An 18,052-nucleotide genomic window follows, 5' to 3' on the forward strand; every position below is an offset into this window, starting at 1 on the left:
TATTATTTTTTTAATATCTCTAGTTAACAGGCCTTTTTATAATAATTATAAAAACTTCTGTTTTGTTAGTAGATAATAGAAATAATTAATGATATTAAACAATAGAATAATTATTATTCTACTTAAATATTATAATGTAATGGTAAAAATAGTAATGATAACCTATCACTGTATTCGTATTATCAATACTGATTTTTCACGTGGTTTTATTTACATATGAGTTAGAAAGTCGATTTCTGTCTATAATTTGCAATATAATTGCTAGGAGTGTATTTGGATTTTTTTTATAGAAAAGTTTTTTTTTAAGTTTTCTTAATACTTTTGTTAATTAAGATGATTTTTACATTTATAAATTAAATTTTTTATTTTTAATCGATAAATTATAGTACATTATAATTTTTAGGCAATATCAACTTCAAAATCTTTTTTTTTTATTTAAATTCGATCTATGTTTAATTAAATTTGTAAAAAAAGTAATTATAATAATTAATAAGTGAAAAACGTTTTTATTTATTTATTAGTATTTTCGTCTTGTTCATTTACAGTATGGATGTAAAACATCGGTTAGTAAACAATTTTTTTATGTGATAGATATACAATATCAATTGGTACTATATTTTCTAATATCATTTGAGCATGGGAATGTTCTCAAAGTGGGATAAAACTGCTACAATGACAAATGAATATATAATGAAGTTGTATTATAAAGGAGGAAATAAAAAATTTCTTGTGCTTCTACACTTAGACAAAACCCTGAGAATGCCTTTGCATTCCGAAAAGTTTTATCTTAGTATTGTTACGTCGCTATTTAGGGGTTTAGCCTAAATGCCCTAAATGCCCTAGTGCTGGACACCTAGAGATGATATAATCCAACAGGGAGCTGACGGCGACACACACACACACTATAATATACGGGGTAGCAAGTTAAGTTAATTATTAGACAAGTAGTGATCGCGAAGATGGTAAAAGGTCAACTGTCGATAGGGATATCTTATTATGGCACATTGGCCGTGAATTGCAAAAAGTGTTTATGTGTGCAGTCCGCCCTCCTGTTAGTATTGCTGTATGTCACTGTGTTAATTATATATATATATATATATATATATATATCTATTAAACGGTACAACGATGTTATGGGAGACAGAGATATGGGCACATGCAAATGTGATCGTATCAGCTGCTCCCCCTACACTTAAGGTCTGACCCTAGACCTTATAACAAAATAACTTTGGCAAAATAATTCTACGTAGGAAAAGAAAAAATATTTAAAATAAAAAAAAATTTGGAGGGACATTAGTGTCGTAGTAAGAACCTCTGGGTCTTCGATGTCCACACTCCTTAATTCACAAGCTTTTGAGCGTTGGAGGAGCTTCCTTCGTGTGGGCTCTCAATAGTCGGCTACCAAGCGGTTCCTATGAAAAGCCCGGCCCTGTCGTCGACTTCTTGAATAGTCTCGGGGCCCCAAAGAGTATTCTCCGTGTTCTCGAGGACTGTTCAGAACACTAACGCTTATTATTAAAAAAANTAAATATTTATTAAACAATTAAAATATTAAATAGATAATACAACCTGCTGGACACCTAGAGATGATATAATCCAACAGGGAGCTGACGGCGACACACACACACACTATAATATACGGGGTAGCAAGTTAAGTTAATTATTAGACAAGTAGTGATCGCGAAGATGGTAAAAGGTCAACTGTCGATAGGGATATCTTATTATGGCACATTGGCCGTGAATTGCAAAAAGTGTTTATGTGTGCAGTCCGCCCTCCTGTTAGTATTGCTGTATGTCACTGTGTTAATTATATATATATATATATATATATGTCTATTAAACGGTACAACGATGTTATGGGAGACAGAGATATGGGCACATGCAAATGTGATCGTATCAGTATTCTATATAAATTTATATAATTTAATTTATACCACTAATTATACAAAAACATAACACAATTTTTCTCAAATTAAAATCTTATACTATTTTATTTTAATAACATTTTAATGAATATTTATAACCTATTATAACAGTCATTCAGGAATTAGTTAAATTAAATAATGAAATTAATATAACTCTTTGCATGACGGTTGGTAATATATTGTTACAAAAATCATTACAAAGGATTAGAGGGATAAAAAATAAAAGCATTATCTTGATGACAGTTGATAACATAAAGTTATAAGCACCGTTGAAAGAGTAATGTATTAAATCTATAAGAATAGGAATAAAAACTTAGTATCAAACTAGTTGGCAATGCGAATACTAAATGACCAATATATATATATAGCTATTTTGTAAAAAAAATTTATATTTATAAAAATATATGTGTGCAGTTTAGGTAATTGTGAAGTTTGTGATGATGCTCCAGCAAAATATTGTTGTCCTAGGTGTGAATTAAAAACATGTAGTTTAGTGTGTGTCAATATCCATAAAAAAGAATTAGAATGCGATGGAAAAAGATATAAAACAGGATTTAAACATTTGGATAAGTTTACTGATAATGATATGAGCCAAGGTAAAATTTTAAAATTTTAAATATCATTATATCTGATATATAATTAAAAGGAGTGTATATTGCAGTAACTGATTTATCATTTGTCAAGACAACTATTTTATTTGTTTTTTTTTTCTTACAGACTATCAAGCATTTAATCATTTTAAATGTAGAATTTCTCTTTTTTTTTTTTATTTAAAGACTTATACAATTAGGTAATCCTGTATAATTGGTCCAGGGTAAACAGCTAATTTTTCTGCTTGTCATTATAAACTCTAATATTAGGTAAAGGGTTACTGCTATCTACATTGTGTCTCTTAAAATTTTTAATGGTTTTTTATTTGTAAATTTTGATAATTTACAAATAAATATTTTCAACATTTTACATTTATAGACTACAGACTTATCAATGAATTTATTGAAGCCATTGGAGAGTTTAAAATAAAAACACAACAAATTTCAAATTTATTACCAGTAAGTTGTTTTTTTTTTTTCAATTATTTTCTAACAAAAATCTTTTGTATACATTTATAATAATTAATATTTTGTGTTTTCCACATTCATACAAAATATTGCCAAAAACATTTTACTATTTTTTTAATTTTAGGGATTTCGAAAATTACGCTATCAATGCTTACGACGAAATATACGATTACACATAATACCCAATTCAACTATGAATAAAAACAATACATCATATGTCAATGGTAAAAACAATAAAATATTTTGGCGAGTTGATTGGATATTTCATGATACTAATATAAAATTTTCAGATCATAAGTAATCTTAAAATAACTTTTAAATTGTGTTATTTTTGTTAAAAAATTGATCATTTTTTACTTTAGAGTACCTGAATATCAAAGACTAAATATTTTAGCTAGAAATTATTTTACACCAGAATTTCATGATGAAAAAAATAAAGAAAAACTTCAGTTTTATTTATCAGCTGGCATTAAAGATGTTATGTTATTAATGAAAACTCCTTATGGAAAGTAAGATGTTATTTTTCTTCTTAGAATTTTTTTCATTATTAATTAAATTTTAACTTGTTATTCTATACATTCTTTTTTATTTATAGGGGTTGGCTTAGCCTTATAAATAGAAATAGAAGGGTGTAAAACTGATCATTTATTTATTCATCTAAAATAAAATATTTTAATTTTAAATGAAATGTTATTGGTTTATAGGTATTATGAACTTGATTCAGAAGAATCCCTTTTATATAATTTGAGAAATAAATCAATATTGGAATATCCTGAGATATTAGTTGTGTTATCAGTTCATAAAGATACATTTAGTGAACTTCTCCATTTTGAAAAGCCAATGTTTCATAGAAAACCAATGAATAAAAATTGTAATCTTACTTCAAAATGTAATGACTGACACAATATATAATGTCACAATACTATTATAATATTTCTTCATTATAATTATCGTTCAATAAATTTTCTAAATCAAGTTACTGACATAGATAAATTAAACTAACAATTTTTTTTGTAATATAATATTTTAAAATGTAATATATGTATATATATTAAATTACAATTCATTTTAAATATTTGTAAATGTTTACAAAATATTGTGTAAATAAATATTCTCAGTAAATAAAATACAAATAATTATATGTTAAAAGCTAGTAAATAAATGATTTTAATTTAAACAACATTAAAATCCTACAATGTTTGCTGGACAGTGTGTGTTGTCATTTTTTTAGCATATAATATAAAGAAAATCATGCAAATGTAATGTGTCTTGTTCAAATATTTTTAATTAAAATTTTTTTAGTGTTTCATCAAATTTTTTACAGTAGAAAATGATCTATTTTAGAAATTTACTAGTCGATAATAATTTTTGGACCAGTAGTTTGGATGTTATTCTCATTTTTATACTTATGCAGGACGAAGAGTACCACCGGTAAATGACTAGTGATAATAATAACAGCACCCACTCTCACATTCAGACATTACTTTAGTATTAAGATATAAAATCAAGTGGTATTGAAACAGAAGCCATTGATTTTATTATTTAAAAATACTTCGTTTTTCTTTTTCTTTTTTTTTATCGTTTTTGGCAATGTGGAGATACAAGTCTAATTTAATGATGAACCTGCATAAAAATAGTATATTCCTATGGGACCACCCAATTCACGTGGCATAATTTTAGCGATAAGACGTGTTTTTTATCGATACCGATATCAGACGTTTTAAAAATATTAACTTATTCATTAAGGATTCTTACGATTTTTACGATTTCTTTTAATGATTTAATTTCCACTTTTAAAATACTCATATAAGTTAATAACTAAATGTTATATATAACATGAATGGTAATATTTTCATGACATGCTAATAGTTACATATCTTTGCCCAATTGATACGTCTATAAAGAAAAAAGTCCTTTAAGGACAATTAAAATTTTACTTGAATATTATTTATTTATTGTTAACTTAAAAATTACATTTTTTTTTAAATTTCAATTCTTTTTGTCTATTATTTAAATTTTAAGTGCAGTTGCTAATATCAGGAAAGAATCCAAGAGTTATACACTGAAAAAACTCCTAGGTAAAATAAAATAAAATTTTTATCAATATATGTCCCAAATGATATTTCGTTAAATAAATAATACTTTTTCCATTATTTGAACCATTTTTTCTGTTAATTCAACATAATATTTGTTAATTTGATTAATTTTTTGTTTGTTTGACAAAAAATTGGTCACATTAAGAAAAAATTGTAATTTATTGAACTAAATATAAAATGAGTTGGATGTATTTCGATAATGTATTTGATGATTATATCAGAAGATTATTTCCAGTGTGCCTTTAAACTAATAATAACTCTGCAATTTAAAATTATGAGCAAAAAAAAAAAATATCCAATGCATTTAGGTAGTGTTTTTATAAGCGGCCCATACACGATAAATAATATTCATCAATATATTGTTCAGTTTCGGTCAAGCTGTCTAGCAGAGAAAACGTAATTATCGCTCTTGCCTTATAAAATAGGAAACAATCTAATTAAGAAAATAACTGGTCGAAAACAACTTTTGGACCAATATTTCAGAAGCTATTAACAGTTAAAAACGATGACTGAAGGCGAGTGGTAGGTACTGCTATTTTTATCACTAGTCATTTCTCGGCTGTACTCTTCGTCCCATCGAAGTATAAAAATGAAAATAACATCCGAAGTACTAGTCCATAATAGATGTTATAGACCAGTCATTTTTTGAATCAAATAATTTTCTATTTTATAAGTTAATTAAATATGTATGCTACCATTAAAAAAAAATTATGTTGACATCTCTATACATAATAATGGATTATCTTAAAAAGTAATTATTAACTGATAAATCAATTGGTAGTGTCTGGTATCTGTTGTAAACCCGCGATAATATCCGTCCGTCTATCATTTGCCTAGCCAAGAACCGTCTTCGACTCCCTGACTTGTAAAAGAGGAAGAACACCCTCTGTAGCATATTAGTTCGGGAAATAGAAGGATGTAAAACTGATTTTTTTTTCATTTATATAAATAAATGTAATACCTATAATTTTAATTATTTATATACAGAATGTTCAGTAAGTAATGAAATAGGTTAATTGTTACAAACAATGAGAACAATAGAAACCCGTTTCCTTATTTACTGAACATTCTATATAACATTATATACAGGGTGTTCAGTAAGTCAGGAAACGGGTTTCTATTGTTCTCATTGTTTGTAACAATGAGAACAATAGAAACCTGTTTCCTGACTTACTGAACACTCTGTATATTTTTTATGCCTTTGTTGCAATTATAGTACTATTATTTACTGTCTTAAACATTTAAATAAATTTTTTTCATGAAATGTTTAATTTCATCCAAAATAAATGACACAAATATTAAATAATATATAAATGATTTTTTAGATTAACTATTGTTTAAAGTATAGATGAATACATTTAAAATAACTAAATATTAAACAATTAATGTTTTGAATTAAATTATCTAAATGGTGTCGTTTATAGGGATATTAATGATATTTCCTAATTTCGAAGTAATCAAATTCAAAGTTTTCGTTTTTCATATAACAGCACGTAAAAAAGAATTATGTTCTTATATATATATAATGTTTATATACTATTATTTTGCACAATTTTATTGTTAGGTAAAACATTGTTACATTCTAAGCGATTCAAATAGAAACAGCTTGTATTTCACTACCAAAATTCAAACTACTCTACAAATTACTACAAGTACATAAAATATTAAATGTCTATAATCTTAATTAATTGTTCACAGTAATTTTGTACAGTTTAACTTCAGAAAAAAATTATTAAAATTATACCATACTCCATCAGTGCATTAATTCACTGATGGGTTTAATGCACTTATTATTTCTATTTAAAATATTAAATAGAAATAACCTACTTGAATTCAAACGCTCTAATTATTTTATATGATGAATGATTTTTCCCTGTTTGTATAGTAATTTCACACTCATTCAAACTACCCTGAAAGAAATAATAAAAAGCTATATTATTAAAAAACATTTTGCTTATTCATAGATAAAGCAAAAATATGTGGCTTTATAAAAAATAATGTGTGTACGTATCAAAAGTTATAAGTATTAAATTCCTCGCATTCCGATTAAAATAAATAACTGAACATTAATCTAAATGATTTTTTTTTCCATATAAAATATGAAATCAATTTTGATCCAAATACTTTTTATGATGCATATTAGTTTTTATTTTAATAATTTTACGCTTAAACACTAATTACCATACCCATTAAAATGAGGTGAAAAGGCAACAATTTCTTTACGGTGTAGTTGAGTAGCTCTCGCTCTTGCTAGTATTGCCATTACAGATCTTTTTGACGGATTTGTTGTTATTTTGGTACATTCTCCAACAATTAAAGGCCGTTTTCGTCCTGCAGTTTCTGTTAAAATAAATTAGTATATTAAATTATTAAAAATACTTTTAAAAATTGCAAGCTTTTAATTAAATTATTATACTATGTACCCTATACTTATTTTGTGTATATAAGTTAGTTATTGTAGGCGCTCCAATTATCTTATTAAAAATGTCTTTTTAAAACATATTTTGCTTTAAAATATTATAGATAAGAGGACTTTTTAAGTAACATCAAATGATATATTTTATAAAATACTTTTATTATTTAAGTACACTCAGTATTATCTATAGTTTACCTTATAATTTTTAATAAATTTTTATAGAATATTTATAACTATTTTATTTATTTAAGAAAAAATAGTTTAATTAATTTACAAATAAAAGCTAAGTTCCACAAATATGTTTTGCATTGTATATTTATGATAATAACACAATAAATAGCAAGTATGATACCTGTTTATAACTAAATTAGTAAAAAACGATTTATAATCTGAAATTTATAACAAAAATTTATCGATTTGTACATCGATTTAGTTTTAGTCGAGATATTTTTATTACAAGCATAGATAACCAAGTTTTTTAAAAATACATTTAACATAATAATAATGTAACTTTATTCCCCTCATAAATAACTGTTTTTTGTAATTTTTTAGCTATTATGAACTTATAGTATTCCTTAATTAAACATTAAAAGAATCAAAATAATGTATATTTGTTTTATATTATTATGGTTTTAGAAAAATATTTATTCAAGATTTATAAAGGGCCAAATTTTTGCTAATAGAATTATTTTTATGTCTTTGATTAACTATTTTATGGGAATAATCAAATTGAAATATATAGAGTGTGATTGATTTGTCATAGACCACTAAATTTTTCCTCAAATAATAATAATTTTGAGAATTTTTTTAATTTATTTTCTTTATTATTTATTTTATGGTTTATAAGTGATTAAATATTTTTAGGTCTATCTCTTATCGCTTACAAGGTTACCAATCTAATATATTAACTATCTTACACGCAAAAAAATGACTGATCGATAACAACTTTTGCTCATGCAGTTTAGGAGTTGTGCATATTTTTATACCTCGATGGAGATGTAGCACTTTAGAGAAATACATGATGACACAATTAACTTGCCCCGCACCTAGCAATCAGTCTATATAAAATATTTCATTTCTTATACATCGAGAAATCAATAACACTAAACAAAATTTTTTTGGAGTTATTATTTCAGGAGAAATTTAGTGGTCAACGATAAATCAGTCATTCTTTATAGCTATTAAAGAATACAATGAATAAAAATGTATTCAATTTTTATTATAATTAGAACATAACGAGTTACATTAGGTACTTTATTTGCAGACTATAATCTTCTTAACGCATTATACACATAATTTGAGAAAACTAATTTGGGTGAAGGTGTAATAACGTTAAATTTTAATTGTCATTTGAGAGAGCTGTCCCTATCTATAGCCAAATTACTTTTATTTATAGTAATTCAGTGTATAACCTGATTAATTATATATGAAGTGGTACCAGATAGTATCTTTAAAAAATTAGTATCACTAAACTTCACAATACGAAACAACATAAACCATATATAATGTGTCGTTAATATTAAATATATATTTAATAGATAATAAAAGTGTAAATAACTAGTTTTTCTTATCTTTATCATTATTGACAATAATTTTCTATATCAACACTAGTCATTTATCAATGTTTATAAATGTAAAAAAATAAAGATATCATTGACTTGTTAGACACCATAAAGATCAAAAGAACTATATGACTAGTGTTATACAAAAAAAAATAAGTGACTGTTGTTTACAACTTTTGAATCAGTATTTTAAAAGGTATTAGTATTTATACAGACATACGTTTTTCACATAAAATTTTTGTTTTTTTTATAAGAAACATTCTCATAAGATAGAGGAATATTTTCTGCTCCAGGGAATGTCCTTTGGGAAATTTTTTTAGTGGCACATTCACTAATCGGGTCTATTTTACAGAAAAATTAATTAAGGAAAAAATGCAAAAATTTCATTGCCTTAGGCGGATATGAACCTAGTTTCCTCAAGCGTGAAAGACACAAGTGTTAACGATTCGGCAACCATTCGTCACATTCATTGTTAGAAAAAATTGGCAATTTAAGCAAATTCAAACTTTAAAGTCACTTTTTGTGACTTAAAAGAAGCAAAAATATTTTAATAAGTTTAAAAATTTATATTCTATATTTTAATTAATAAATATTAATTAATATCAATTAAACTTATATAATATTCATGAAAATCAGTGTAGCCTCCTTATAAGGTATATTTATATAAATTAAAATACAATACCAAGAATTTCAACACAAAAATAGCATATTTTTGAATATGGTAGCCATTTTCACTATGAAGACAATCTATATTTCGATTTTTTTTTTTTCATTCTATAGTACATTACATTAGTTTTAATTTGATATATGTTTAAAGGACGTAGTATTTTCGGAACGTTTTCAAAAATTAAGTTGAAAAAGTTGAGTTTTGTAAAAAAGTTGCTATTTTAAATATCCTCTGTGAGATGTTTAAGTGTTAGATTTTTCAAAAAAATGATATCAAAGGAAAGGAAAATATCTAAAGTTTCAATATAAAAAATATTTATGTTGATTTGTTCATTTTTGAAAAAGTTATGGTAGTTTTAAGAAAAAAAAGCGAAAAAAATGTCAAAAATTACTGATTTATAAAATTGTAATTTTTTTGGAGATTTCCTCCATTTACAGGGAACGAGGGAAAGTTTTTCAATTTTTAAGGGTAATATCTTCAACTAGATACGTTTTGTGATCTTTTGACATATCGCTGAGAAAAATCGGTTTAGTGAGAGCTGATAAAAAGTAGTGACAGACACAAAAAAATAAGCACATCATGATAAAATTAATACCTTCTGGCTTCTCATCGAAGCTAAAAAGTTGAAAAGAATATTCTCGATCTTTGAAAATATATATTTTTTTAATTTTTACGGTAAGTTTACATCACTAAACACGACATACATATTTTGTCGGCATAATATAAATTGTTTTATATAGACCTAATAACGTTGATATTGTTTATAATATCAAAGCAAAATAAATTAATTATACCTGAACATTTGATAATTGTTTGGTCAGTATTACGTTTAGTATGTACAGGCGAGTAATCACTAATCGAATGAGAGGTACAGAAATTAAGCCCATTATCATCTACAGAATGTAATGATAATCCACTTTCTCCAGTATCTGAATCTGTCGCATCGCATGAATTACCATTTGTCTGCATTACTTGCATTTCCCACATTTGCTCTTGACGAATTTCATCATTATAATCCTGTAAATAATCCAGATTCATTTTTTACACTAATTTGAATTTATTAAAACATTATTAAAACTAAATTATTTAAATATTTTCAAAAATGAGTGTATTAATTATTTTGAACATTTTTCAAAAATATACTTTTTAAAAATGTTGACCAATTTTAAGTTACAATAAGACTGCTTTGAGTAAGAATATTTATGCATTGTAACTACCGGTACTAAAAATCGTCGAACTTCTGTCAGTGCAAATGCTATACGAGCATGTGCTTCTGCAGCTGGTGCAAAAGCAGTTATTTCTATGTGTAAATCATCTTTAAGATGTGAAAATTTTGAATCACCAGAATTGCGTAACTTTTCTTCCTAAACAAAAAATTACAATTTTTTTGTACACAATCGAGCTTTAAGGAAATAATTTTTACATTATCATGTAAAATAAGTCTACAATAAATAGAATTTTGCGTACTTCATATAGGTTAATCTTTACAAATTATAAGATAATAATTCTAAAAGTAGCTAATTGTAATTATCTGTTTATATATATTTGTTATATTATTAACCAATATAAGTTAATCCATTAAAAAAGATCGGCTAAATTGATTACATCACTTTTTAAGTTGCTTTTTTTAAACTGAAACTTTTAAGGACATAACAATATTTTTAAAATATTGAATTTTTTGTATTTCTCTTGTTAAAATTTAGCGTATCTAATTTATTACCACTAAAATGGAAAACTAACGTCAAACGTATGATAAGGATAAGTTAATAAAGAGATACAAACAATTGTAATTTATGTTAGAAATCTAAATATTATCAGCAAAATAATTAGATTTATTTTGAGGTTCGAGTTGTTTGAGTTACATGTTTTATATTTAAAAATGGAGTAAGAATCTACATTGTATCTAGTGATGAGCAAAACAAGAACAAGACCAAGACTGTCAAAGTCTTGGTCATAATCTTGTTCTTGATAGCTCAGTCTTGGTCTTGGTCTTGCTTTGCTAACTCAGTCTTGGTCTTGGTCTTGCAAATCTAGTCTTGTTCTTGTTCTTGGTCTTGCTTATTTAGTCTTGTTCTTGTTCTTGGTCTTGCCCATAAAATCTTGTTCTTGTTGTGAGTCTTGTCACAATACTCTTGCAAAATCTTGCATTCATTTATATTTGTAAAAATTTTCTACTTAAAAGGTTTAAATAACGAAGTTATCTACTTCAGTTTGTAAATTCAAATTTAATTTCTATGCCATAGGATTTTTAAGTTAGAACTTAATATTAGCATAAACAATATGGATGATTTTTTTATGAATAGTTTGGGGTATTAAAAAAAAATAAACAAATAAATTAAATTATAAAAAAATAAGACGTTATTTAAACAAAGTATTTTTTCACTTAAAACTGATGGCGTGATATTGTCCGAATGGTAATGCAGCGGATGTGCGGTCGGGGGGGACGCGATTTTGATTCTCCTAGTCGGATAATTTTTTTGCATTTTAATTAATTTTTTTCATTGAATAATGAACATGAATATATTTATTTTATGAGTTTACCAGTCGCCGGTTTTATGTATCGATTTTTAAAACCGGTTTTAAATAATAATCGCTTTCTGTTCATAGACACAGTTTTTAAAAATTATTGGTTTTGATTAACAAAACCGAAAAAAACTGTTATAACCAGTTTTTATAAAACCAGTTTCAGTCTCCGCTTTAGAAGTAAACAAAAATTTTATCTAATTTTATCATAATGTTTGAAGCACGGAATATTTATTTTTAATATTCTTTAATTATTTAAAATTAATTAATTACAATTGAATGACAATAAATTTTGAAACATGATTGTAAAATTTTAAGTTAATCGGTAACGTCAGCTCATAGGTAATATTTAATTTGAACAATACGCGTAATCAATAAAAATCAAAGTAAAATTTAATATTGTCGAATCTGTCATTAATAATCTTAACGATTTTAACCAACAACAATTTTTTTTTTTTTTTTGCAAGAGTGCAATACTCTTGCAGTTTTATTCTTGTTGTTGCAAGATTCTTGCATTTTGAGTCTTGGTCTTGTTCTTGCAAGTCTAGTCTTGTTCTTGTTCTTGGTCTTGCTAAAAAAGTCTTGGTCTTGTTCTTGTCAATTGAGTACAGTCTTGATGTTGGCCTTGCTGATATTATTAAAGTCTTGGTCTTGTTCTTGGTCTTGTAGAAATGCAAGACCAAGCCAAGACCGCAAGAACAAGAGTAATTCTGCTCATCACTAATTGTATCTGATTATGATTATGAATAGCGGAGAGAGGAATCGTTAAAATCGGGTTTATAAAGTATTTTAAATAACTATATATTAAATATAAAGTGTCTTTTTTTATCAAATCAACATTCATTGTTGCTATATTTCTTAGATTATTGTAAATTATTTTTAACTAGGAACGCGCTTGAACAAGGTATGGCCCGGCCATCAATAGGTAGAAATGCCCAAGTTGATATACCCTAAATAACGTCCTTGGAATAAAAAATTATAATTTAACTAATTTAGAATAATATTTCCAAAACATGAGTTATTAGAAATACAACTTGATGCTAAATAAAAAAGTACAGCTATATTTAAGTTGATTACAATCTCGTTCTCAAAATTATTGCTATTTTGGAGTAAAACTAACAACGATTATGTTGTTTAAAACATAAATAGCAATGTTTAATTTGAATTCCTTTGTCATTAGATAAAATATTTTTGTGGCAATCAATTTCACTACTATTAAAATATACTATTCTCAAAACGACATAATACCTAGTTATAGGTTCAAAGAAGTATCATTTCAGCCTCGAAAATATTATTGGTATCAATAGTCTATATGTCTATATACTAGTCCTATGTGAAATTCTATATGAAATTATGTATGATTACAACTACAACTAGGATTAAAACAACTTTAAATTTTTCTGGTGTATGATTTAGCGCTTACAGAAAAATGTACAATAGATATTTTTAATAAAATATTTTCTAAAAAAAAATGTTATAGTGTAATTGTATATCAACGAAATTAATTGAAATATTGTTAAAACTTAGTAGAACAATTATAATGCTGTATAAAATTTGTTGCTATAAAATTTAATAGAATATAAGATAAGGTTATAAAAAAATCTATACATTGATAATAAATAGAATTGATATATATATATATATAATATGAAAAAGTTCAATACAAAAGCTACGAAGTTTATTTATGTTCAATGTATATAATAGCTACAATACTTGGTTTTGAATCAAGAGCTTGGATTTAATTCACTATCAGAAGTATAGAACATACCAGTCTGCCGTACACCACATTATTTTATAAAGCAAACCTATTATACACGCACAAGTATGCATGATTAGATATTGAATAATAGAGTAAATAATTTGTAGTAGTGCACATGAAGTGAGATCGATAATTGCTTGTCATTGTAAGAAGAGTTATTAAAGATGTGAAGAATCCAATATATTGAACAAAGGCTTTTTTTACCTTGCTTCTGTCTCGCATAGATCCTCTCCCAAGAATTGCCATTTTTGTGATTGTTTCTTCTTGTAATCTTTTTAATGAATTTCCTTTTGGGCCCAATAATTTTCCAACAAAATTGAACTGTTATTAGACAGAATAAAATGTATTAAAATAGAGTGAATGTATTGAATTATAAGTCATTGGTACAGTTGCGTCTACAAACTACTTTTATAATGGAAAACTGTAAAAAATAAATATTTAGAAATTCTAATATTTTTGGATTGCTTAGTCTTTTTTATCCATCAGAAGTTAAACTTATTAAATTACCCCAAAACATACATTTTGGTACTATTATACAATTATTGATCTTAAGTTTTTCATATCATATACAATATAAAGAACTTGACTTTTATTAAGAGTAATCGTCTATTATCATATGCGTGTTTAGATTTAATTATTAAATTTAATAATTTCTGTGTTTATAAACTTGCGATGGAAATCATTAAAACTGCAAAACGATGATATGAATGAATGTTCTTGAAGAAGGATAAATATTTAAACACGGTAATCATATATGTGTTTTCTGAATATACACTTATCAAATTTTAAGTATGTACTTTCTATGTCTAATTATAAATAATGTCTCCCTCGTGCATACCTTTGGATGGTCTCTAGCAGGTACTGCAACTTTAATAGAAACCTTAATTGGTTTGTCACGTGTTATATCAATGATCCGTCGAACATTTTCTGTTTTACTTTCATTTTTTATGTCTAAATCAATCAAAACAGTAGTTATTTAACATAACAAGATTTTTTAAATTAATGGTTTAAATCAAGAATCTAGTTTCGAAAAAGAATCTCTTAAGCATTTTAATTTTATAGATAGACTTTCTTAAACTTGGACCGTATTACAGTTGACGTTGTTTAAAACTAAGAAACTTAATAGAATGTGAATAGATATCAAAAATAGTCTGAAAAATGAAAGTCGACTTAAAAGTAAAAATACTAATTATAAAAAATAAAATAAAATGTTTTATGACTTAAATTCGTTAAATATCTCTTTACAAATTATAGCGTTTTAAAATTAATTATTGTCGTCGGGTTTTCAAAAGAATATAAGATTTTTTTAAGATAATAGTATGAATATTAAATTTTAAGTGTTCTAAACAAAACGTGTTATACTAGGTGCGAGGGTTTTACGGCTTAAAGAATGGTGGATAGATAGCAAAAATGTTTTGGAAGTTATGCTGTACCAGGCACAGAACTCTGTTGAAAACTTATATACATTTTATTTGAACACGCTAACCTGACGCTATGGTAAATACTTAATGGTAATCGAAAATTGAGATCTGGTAGTAATTCTTGTCATTATTGCTAATATGAATTAAATTAAATATGTTACGGAAAACAAATATATTAAAAATGGACATAATTTCATAGTATTATCTAATACTCATGTATACAGAAGCTTAAACTTAAATTTGAATAGGTTAAATGTACATTTCAAGTTGATAACATAATAAATTTGAAAATATACTTATGAGTGTAAATTTTATTTTTGAAATCATAAAAAACAAAATAATGAAAATTTTTTATGTTATTAGTTAAAACTTGCAACATATAGCTATTACACGATAATTTTTGTTTATTTTACTGTTCAATTTGATAATTAATTAAAATGTAAAATTTTATATTATTAAAAGTATTAGCAATAATACTTTTCAAGTATCTTAAAATCTTAATAATTAAATTGTCTTTTATTATTTTTGTTGTTGGGTTGTTATTTTTTTTTTTACTATTTAGCATAAATAGAATTAGGATTTAAATAATTTGACTAATAACAATTGAGATTATTTTAATTTTCTAACCATATACACGCACATTGGTATAACTAATGATCATTGGTTAATTATTTATTTCCAACTTTTATTGAGTACCTGATTGAGTCAATGAATTTAGTTTTTGAATTCCTAAATTCTCCATGTCTGGTGTTATACTTCGTTATTAGACCAAAGAAATGTAATAATTTTCCAGTAAGATTATCTGAAAAAAAGTCACACAGAATTTCTTTGTACAGATAAATTTTATTTTATTGAAATGAATTATATTTGGACAATACTATATCTAAAATGTATGAAGTGCTTAAAACTGATTAAATGGCCGCCCCAAATAATTGGGATTAAGGCGAGGAAGATGAAGAAGAGAAGAAGCTTAAAGCTGATTAAAATATAATGTTAATATTTTTTTAAGAAAAAATTTGTTTGTTTTTTAGTTCAATATTAAACAAATACATTATAATTAATATATAATCCAAAATTTTGATCGCTACTATTACTAGAATAGTAAGTTTAATTTAAAAATGAAAATTATATTTAACGTTAAGAAGAAGAATCATTACAGAGTTCTATATATGTGCAGTATACGTATAAAAATAAATTTTGTCATGTAAGTCGTACACAACAAAATTTTATATATTATCGTTACAAGGAGACATATAACTAACATGAAAAATGTTCATATTTAATATAGATTTATGAAAACACAATAGGTATTAAATAAAGTATTCTTATAAACGATTCCAGCTTAATTTAATGACTTTAGTACACTTGTATTATAGAAACGAGGTACAGTAGGCTAGCCAGTCCCAATAATACCCAAAAACTTTTAATTTGTCAGTTAAAAGAACACTCTATCTTGAATTGCAAAACATATTCTTTGCTCATTTCAAATAAAACTATTCTTACATTTTAAATTACAGGCTATTTAACTAATGAGGGTCTATTCTAACACAAATGGAACATTAATGAATAACTGTTAACAAACCCATATCTAAAGCTTATTTTTAAAGTAAACTAATAATTTTCACTGGTAGTTTTTTACTTTTCATAGGTTTAATGAAATGACTAGTGTGTACTATTCACTAAAAAAATCAGATATTTCAAATATCTTCTATAAATTAACATACTTTCATTAAACACTAACGTTAAAGAGATGACTAGTCACATCACCAATTATTTTTGCTCATTGTCCATCATTATCTCTCTAGGAATATTTAGATATGAGTAGTTTTAAGAAAATAACTACGATAACCAACTAATAATTAAAGAATCACTCTCACCATTTTTTCACTTATTCTTGATTATCACATGTCTATAACACTTGTAGTTTATATATGTATTTAAATTAAGATATCTAATTTAAATAAGGTATCTGAAATACAACTTAAACTACATTAATATCCGATCTAGAAAAATTGACTATATATAATATATGTATATATATATATATATATAATTTTCTATATATTTTTTTTACTTTAAATAACTATGCAACTATTAATTTATTGTAAACTTCTACATTTACTTACAGCTAATGGAAAATCGCAAATAAAGAACGTCACTAACTGTTCATAATGTTAAATAACATAACTAAAATATTTTTTTAATTTTTACATCACTCTGGTTAGAAGTAAAACTTGCACTGAACTTCCAAGAAGGATTGCATTCGTACCTTCCCCTCGGGTAACGATTATTACGCTATCTCGTAGTTATTCTCTTAAAACCTTTTTTTATAAAATGCATGTTTAAATTATTTAAGTTACATCATTTTTTGGTCCTCTTAATATTTTTAATTTTTAAGCATTCCAGGTAAAAATAAACTCTGAAGGTAATATTTTATAAAATAATGCAAAATGTGAATTTTAACCATTAAAAATACAATTTTTGGTCTTACCAAAGATAAATTATGCCGAGAGGGGAACAAACAAATTATGTTTGCAAAATGAATATTTTTTTTTTAAAATTATGTGACCTTAAATTTGTTTTTTTTTCTGTAACATAGTAATATATTCAAAAATAATATTGGTA

At 25.3% G+C, this 18,052-nt stretch overlaps 2 protein-coding genes across 4 annotated transcripts; one reads left to right on the forward strand and one right to left on the reverse strand.

The window, feature by feature from the left end:
- The first annotated feature begins 262 nt into the window (after positions 1-262).
- Positions 263-3,914, forward strand: LOC126907602 (box C/D snoRNA protein 1). Its single transcript, XM_050688997.1, has 6 exons — positions 263-563; positions 2,340-2,521; positions 2,895-2,974; positions 3,108-3,280; positions 3,346-3,492; positions 3,688-3,914. The coding sequence occupies exons 1-6, from the start codon at positions 547-549 to the stop codon at positions 3,881-3,883; spliced, it is 795 nt and encodes a 264-aa protein (XP_050544954.1). The 5' UTR covers positions 263-546; the 3' UTR covers positions 3,884-3,914.
- Positions 3,915-6,250: 2,336 nt separating this feature from the next.
- LOC126907601 (KH domain-containing, RNA-binding, signal transduction-associated protein 3-like) lies at positions 6,251-17,660 on the reverse strand. 3 transcript variants are annotated; one of them, XM_050688993.1, is made up of 8 exons: positions 17,554-17,660; positions 16,124-16,229; positions 14,845-14,957; positions 14,211-14,327; positions 10,942-11,088; positions 10,519-10,741; positions 7,266-7,419; positions 6,251-6,989 (listed from the first exon to the last, which is right to left on the reverse strand). In XM_050688993.1, exons 2-8 carry the CDS (start codon positions 16,167-16,169, stop codon positions 6,980-6,982), a joined length of 810 nt encoding a protein of 269 aa, XP_050544950.1. In that variant the 5' UTR covers positions 16,170-16,229; positions 17,554-17,660; the 3' UTR covers positions 6,251-6,979. The 3 variants fall into 3 exon arrangements, with proteins under 3 accessions (XP_050544950.1, XP_050544951.1, XP_050544952.1); XM_050688994.1 differs by lacking the exon at positions 17,554-17,660 and adding an exon at positions 17,305-17,412; XM_050688995.1 differs by lacking the exon at positions 10,942-11,088.
- Positions 17,661-18,052: the final 392 nt, after the last annotated feature.

Source organism: Daktulosphaira vitifoliae, unplaced genomic scaffold (genome assembly GCF_025091365.1).
Source record: "Daktulosphaira vitifoliae isolate Bord-2020 unplaced genomic scaffold, ASM2509136v1 Scaffold_5, whole genome shotgun sequence".
NCBI classification, from domain to species: Eukaryota; Metazoa; Arthropoda; class Insecta; order Hemiptera; family Phylloxeridae; genus Daktulosphaira; species Daktulosphaira vitifoliae.

Excerpts from the sequence above, each read along its gene's own strand:
- LOC126907602 (XM_050688997.1), top strand. Across the intron at positions 2,522-2,894 it reads TGATAATGATATGAGCCAAG|ACTACAGACTTATCAATGAA; the intron begins GTAAAATTTTAA and ends TTACATTTATAG. Across the intron at positions 3,281-3,345 it reads ATAAAATTTTCAGATCATAA|AGTACCTGAATATCAAAGAC; the intron begins GTAATCTTAAAA and ends TTTTTACTTTAG.
- LOC126907601 (XM_050688993.1), bottom strand. The coding sequence starts at position 16,169 with ATGGAGAATTTAGGAATTCAAAAACTAAATTCATTGACTCAATCAG. Across the intron at positions 14,958-16,123 it reads AAATTCATTGACTCAATCAG|ACATAAAAAATGAAAGTAAA; the intron begins GTACTCAATAAA and ends TGATTGATTTAG. Across the intron at positions 14,328-14,844 it reads CTGCTAGAGACCATCCAAAG|TTCAATTTTGTTGGAAAATT; the intron begins GTATGCACGAGG and ends GTCTAATAACAG.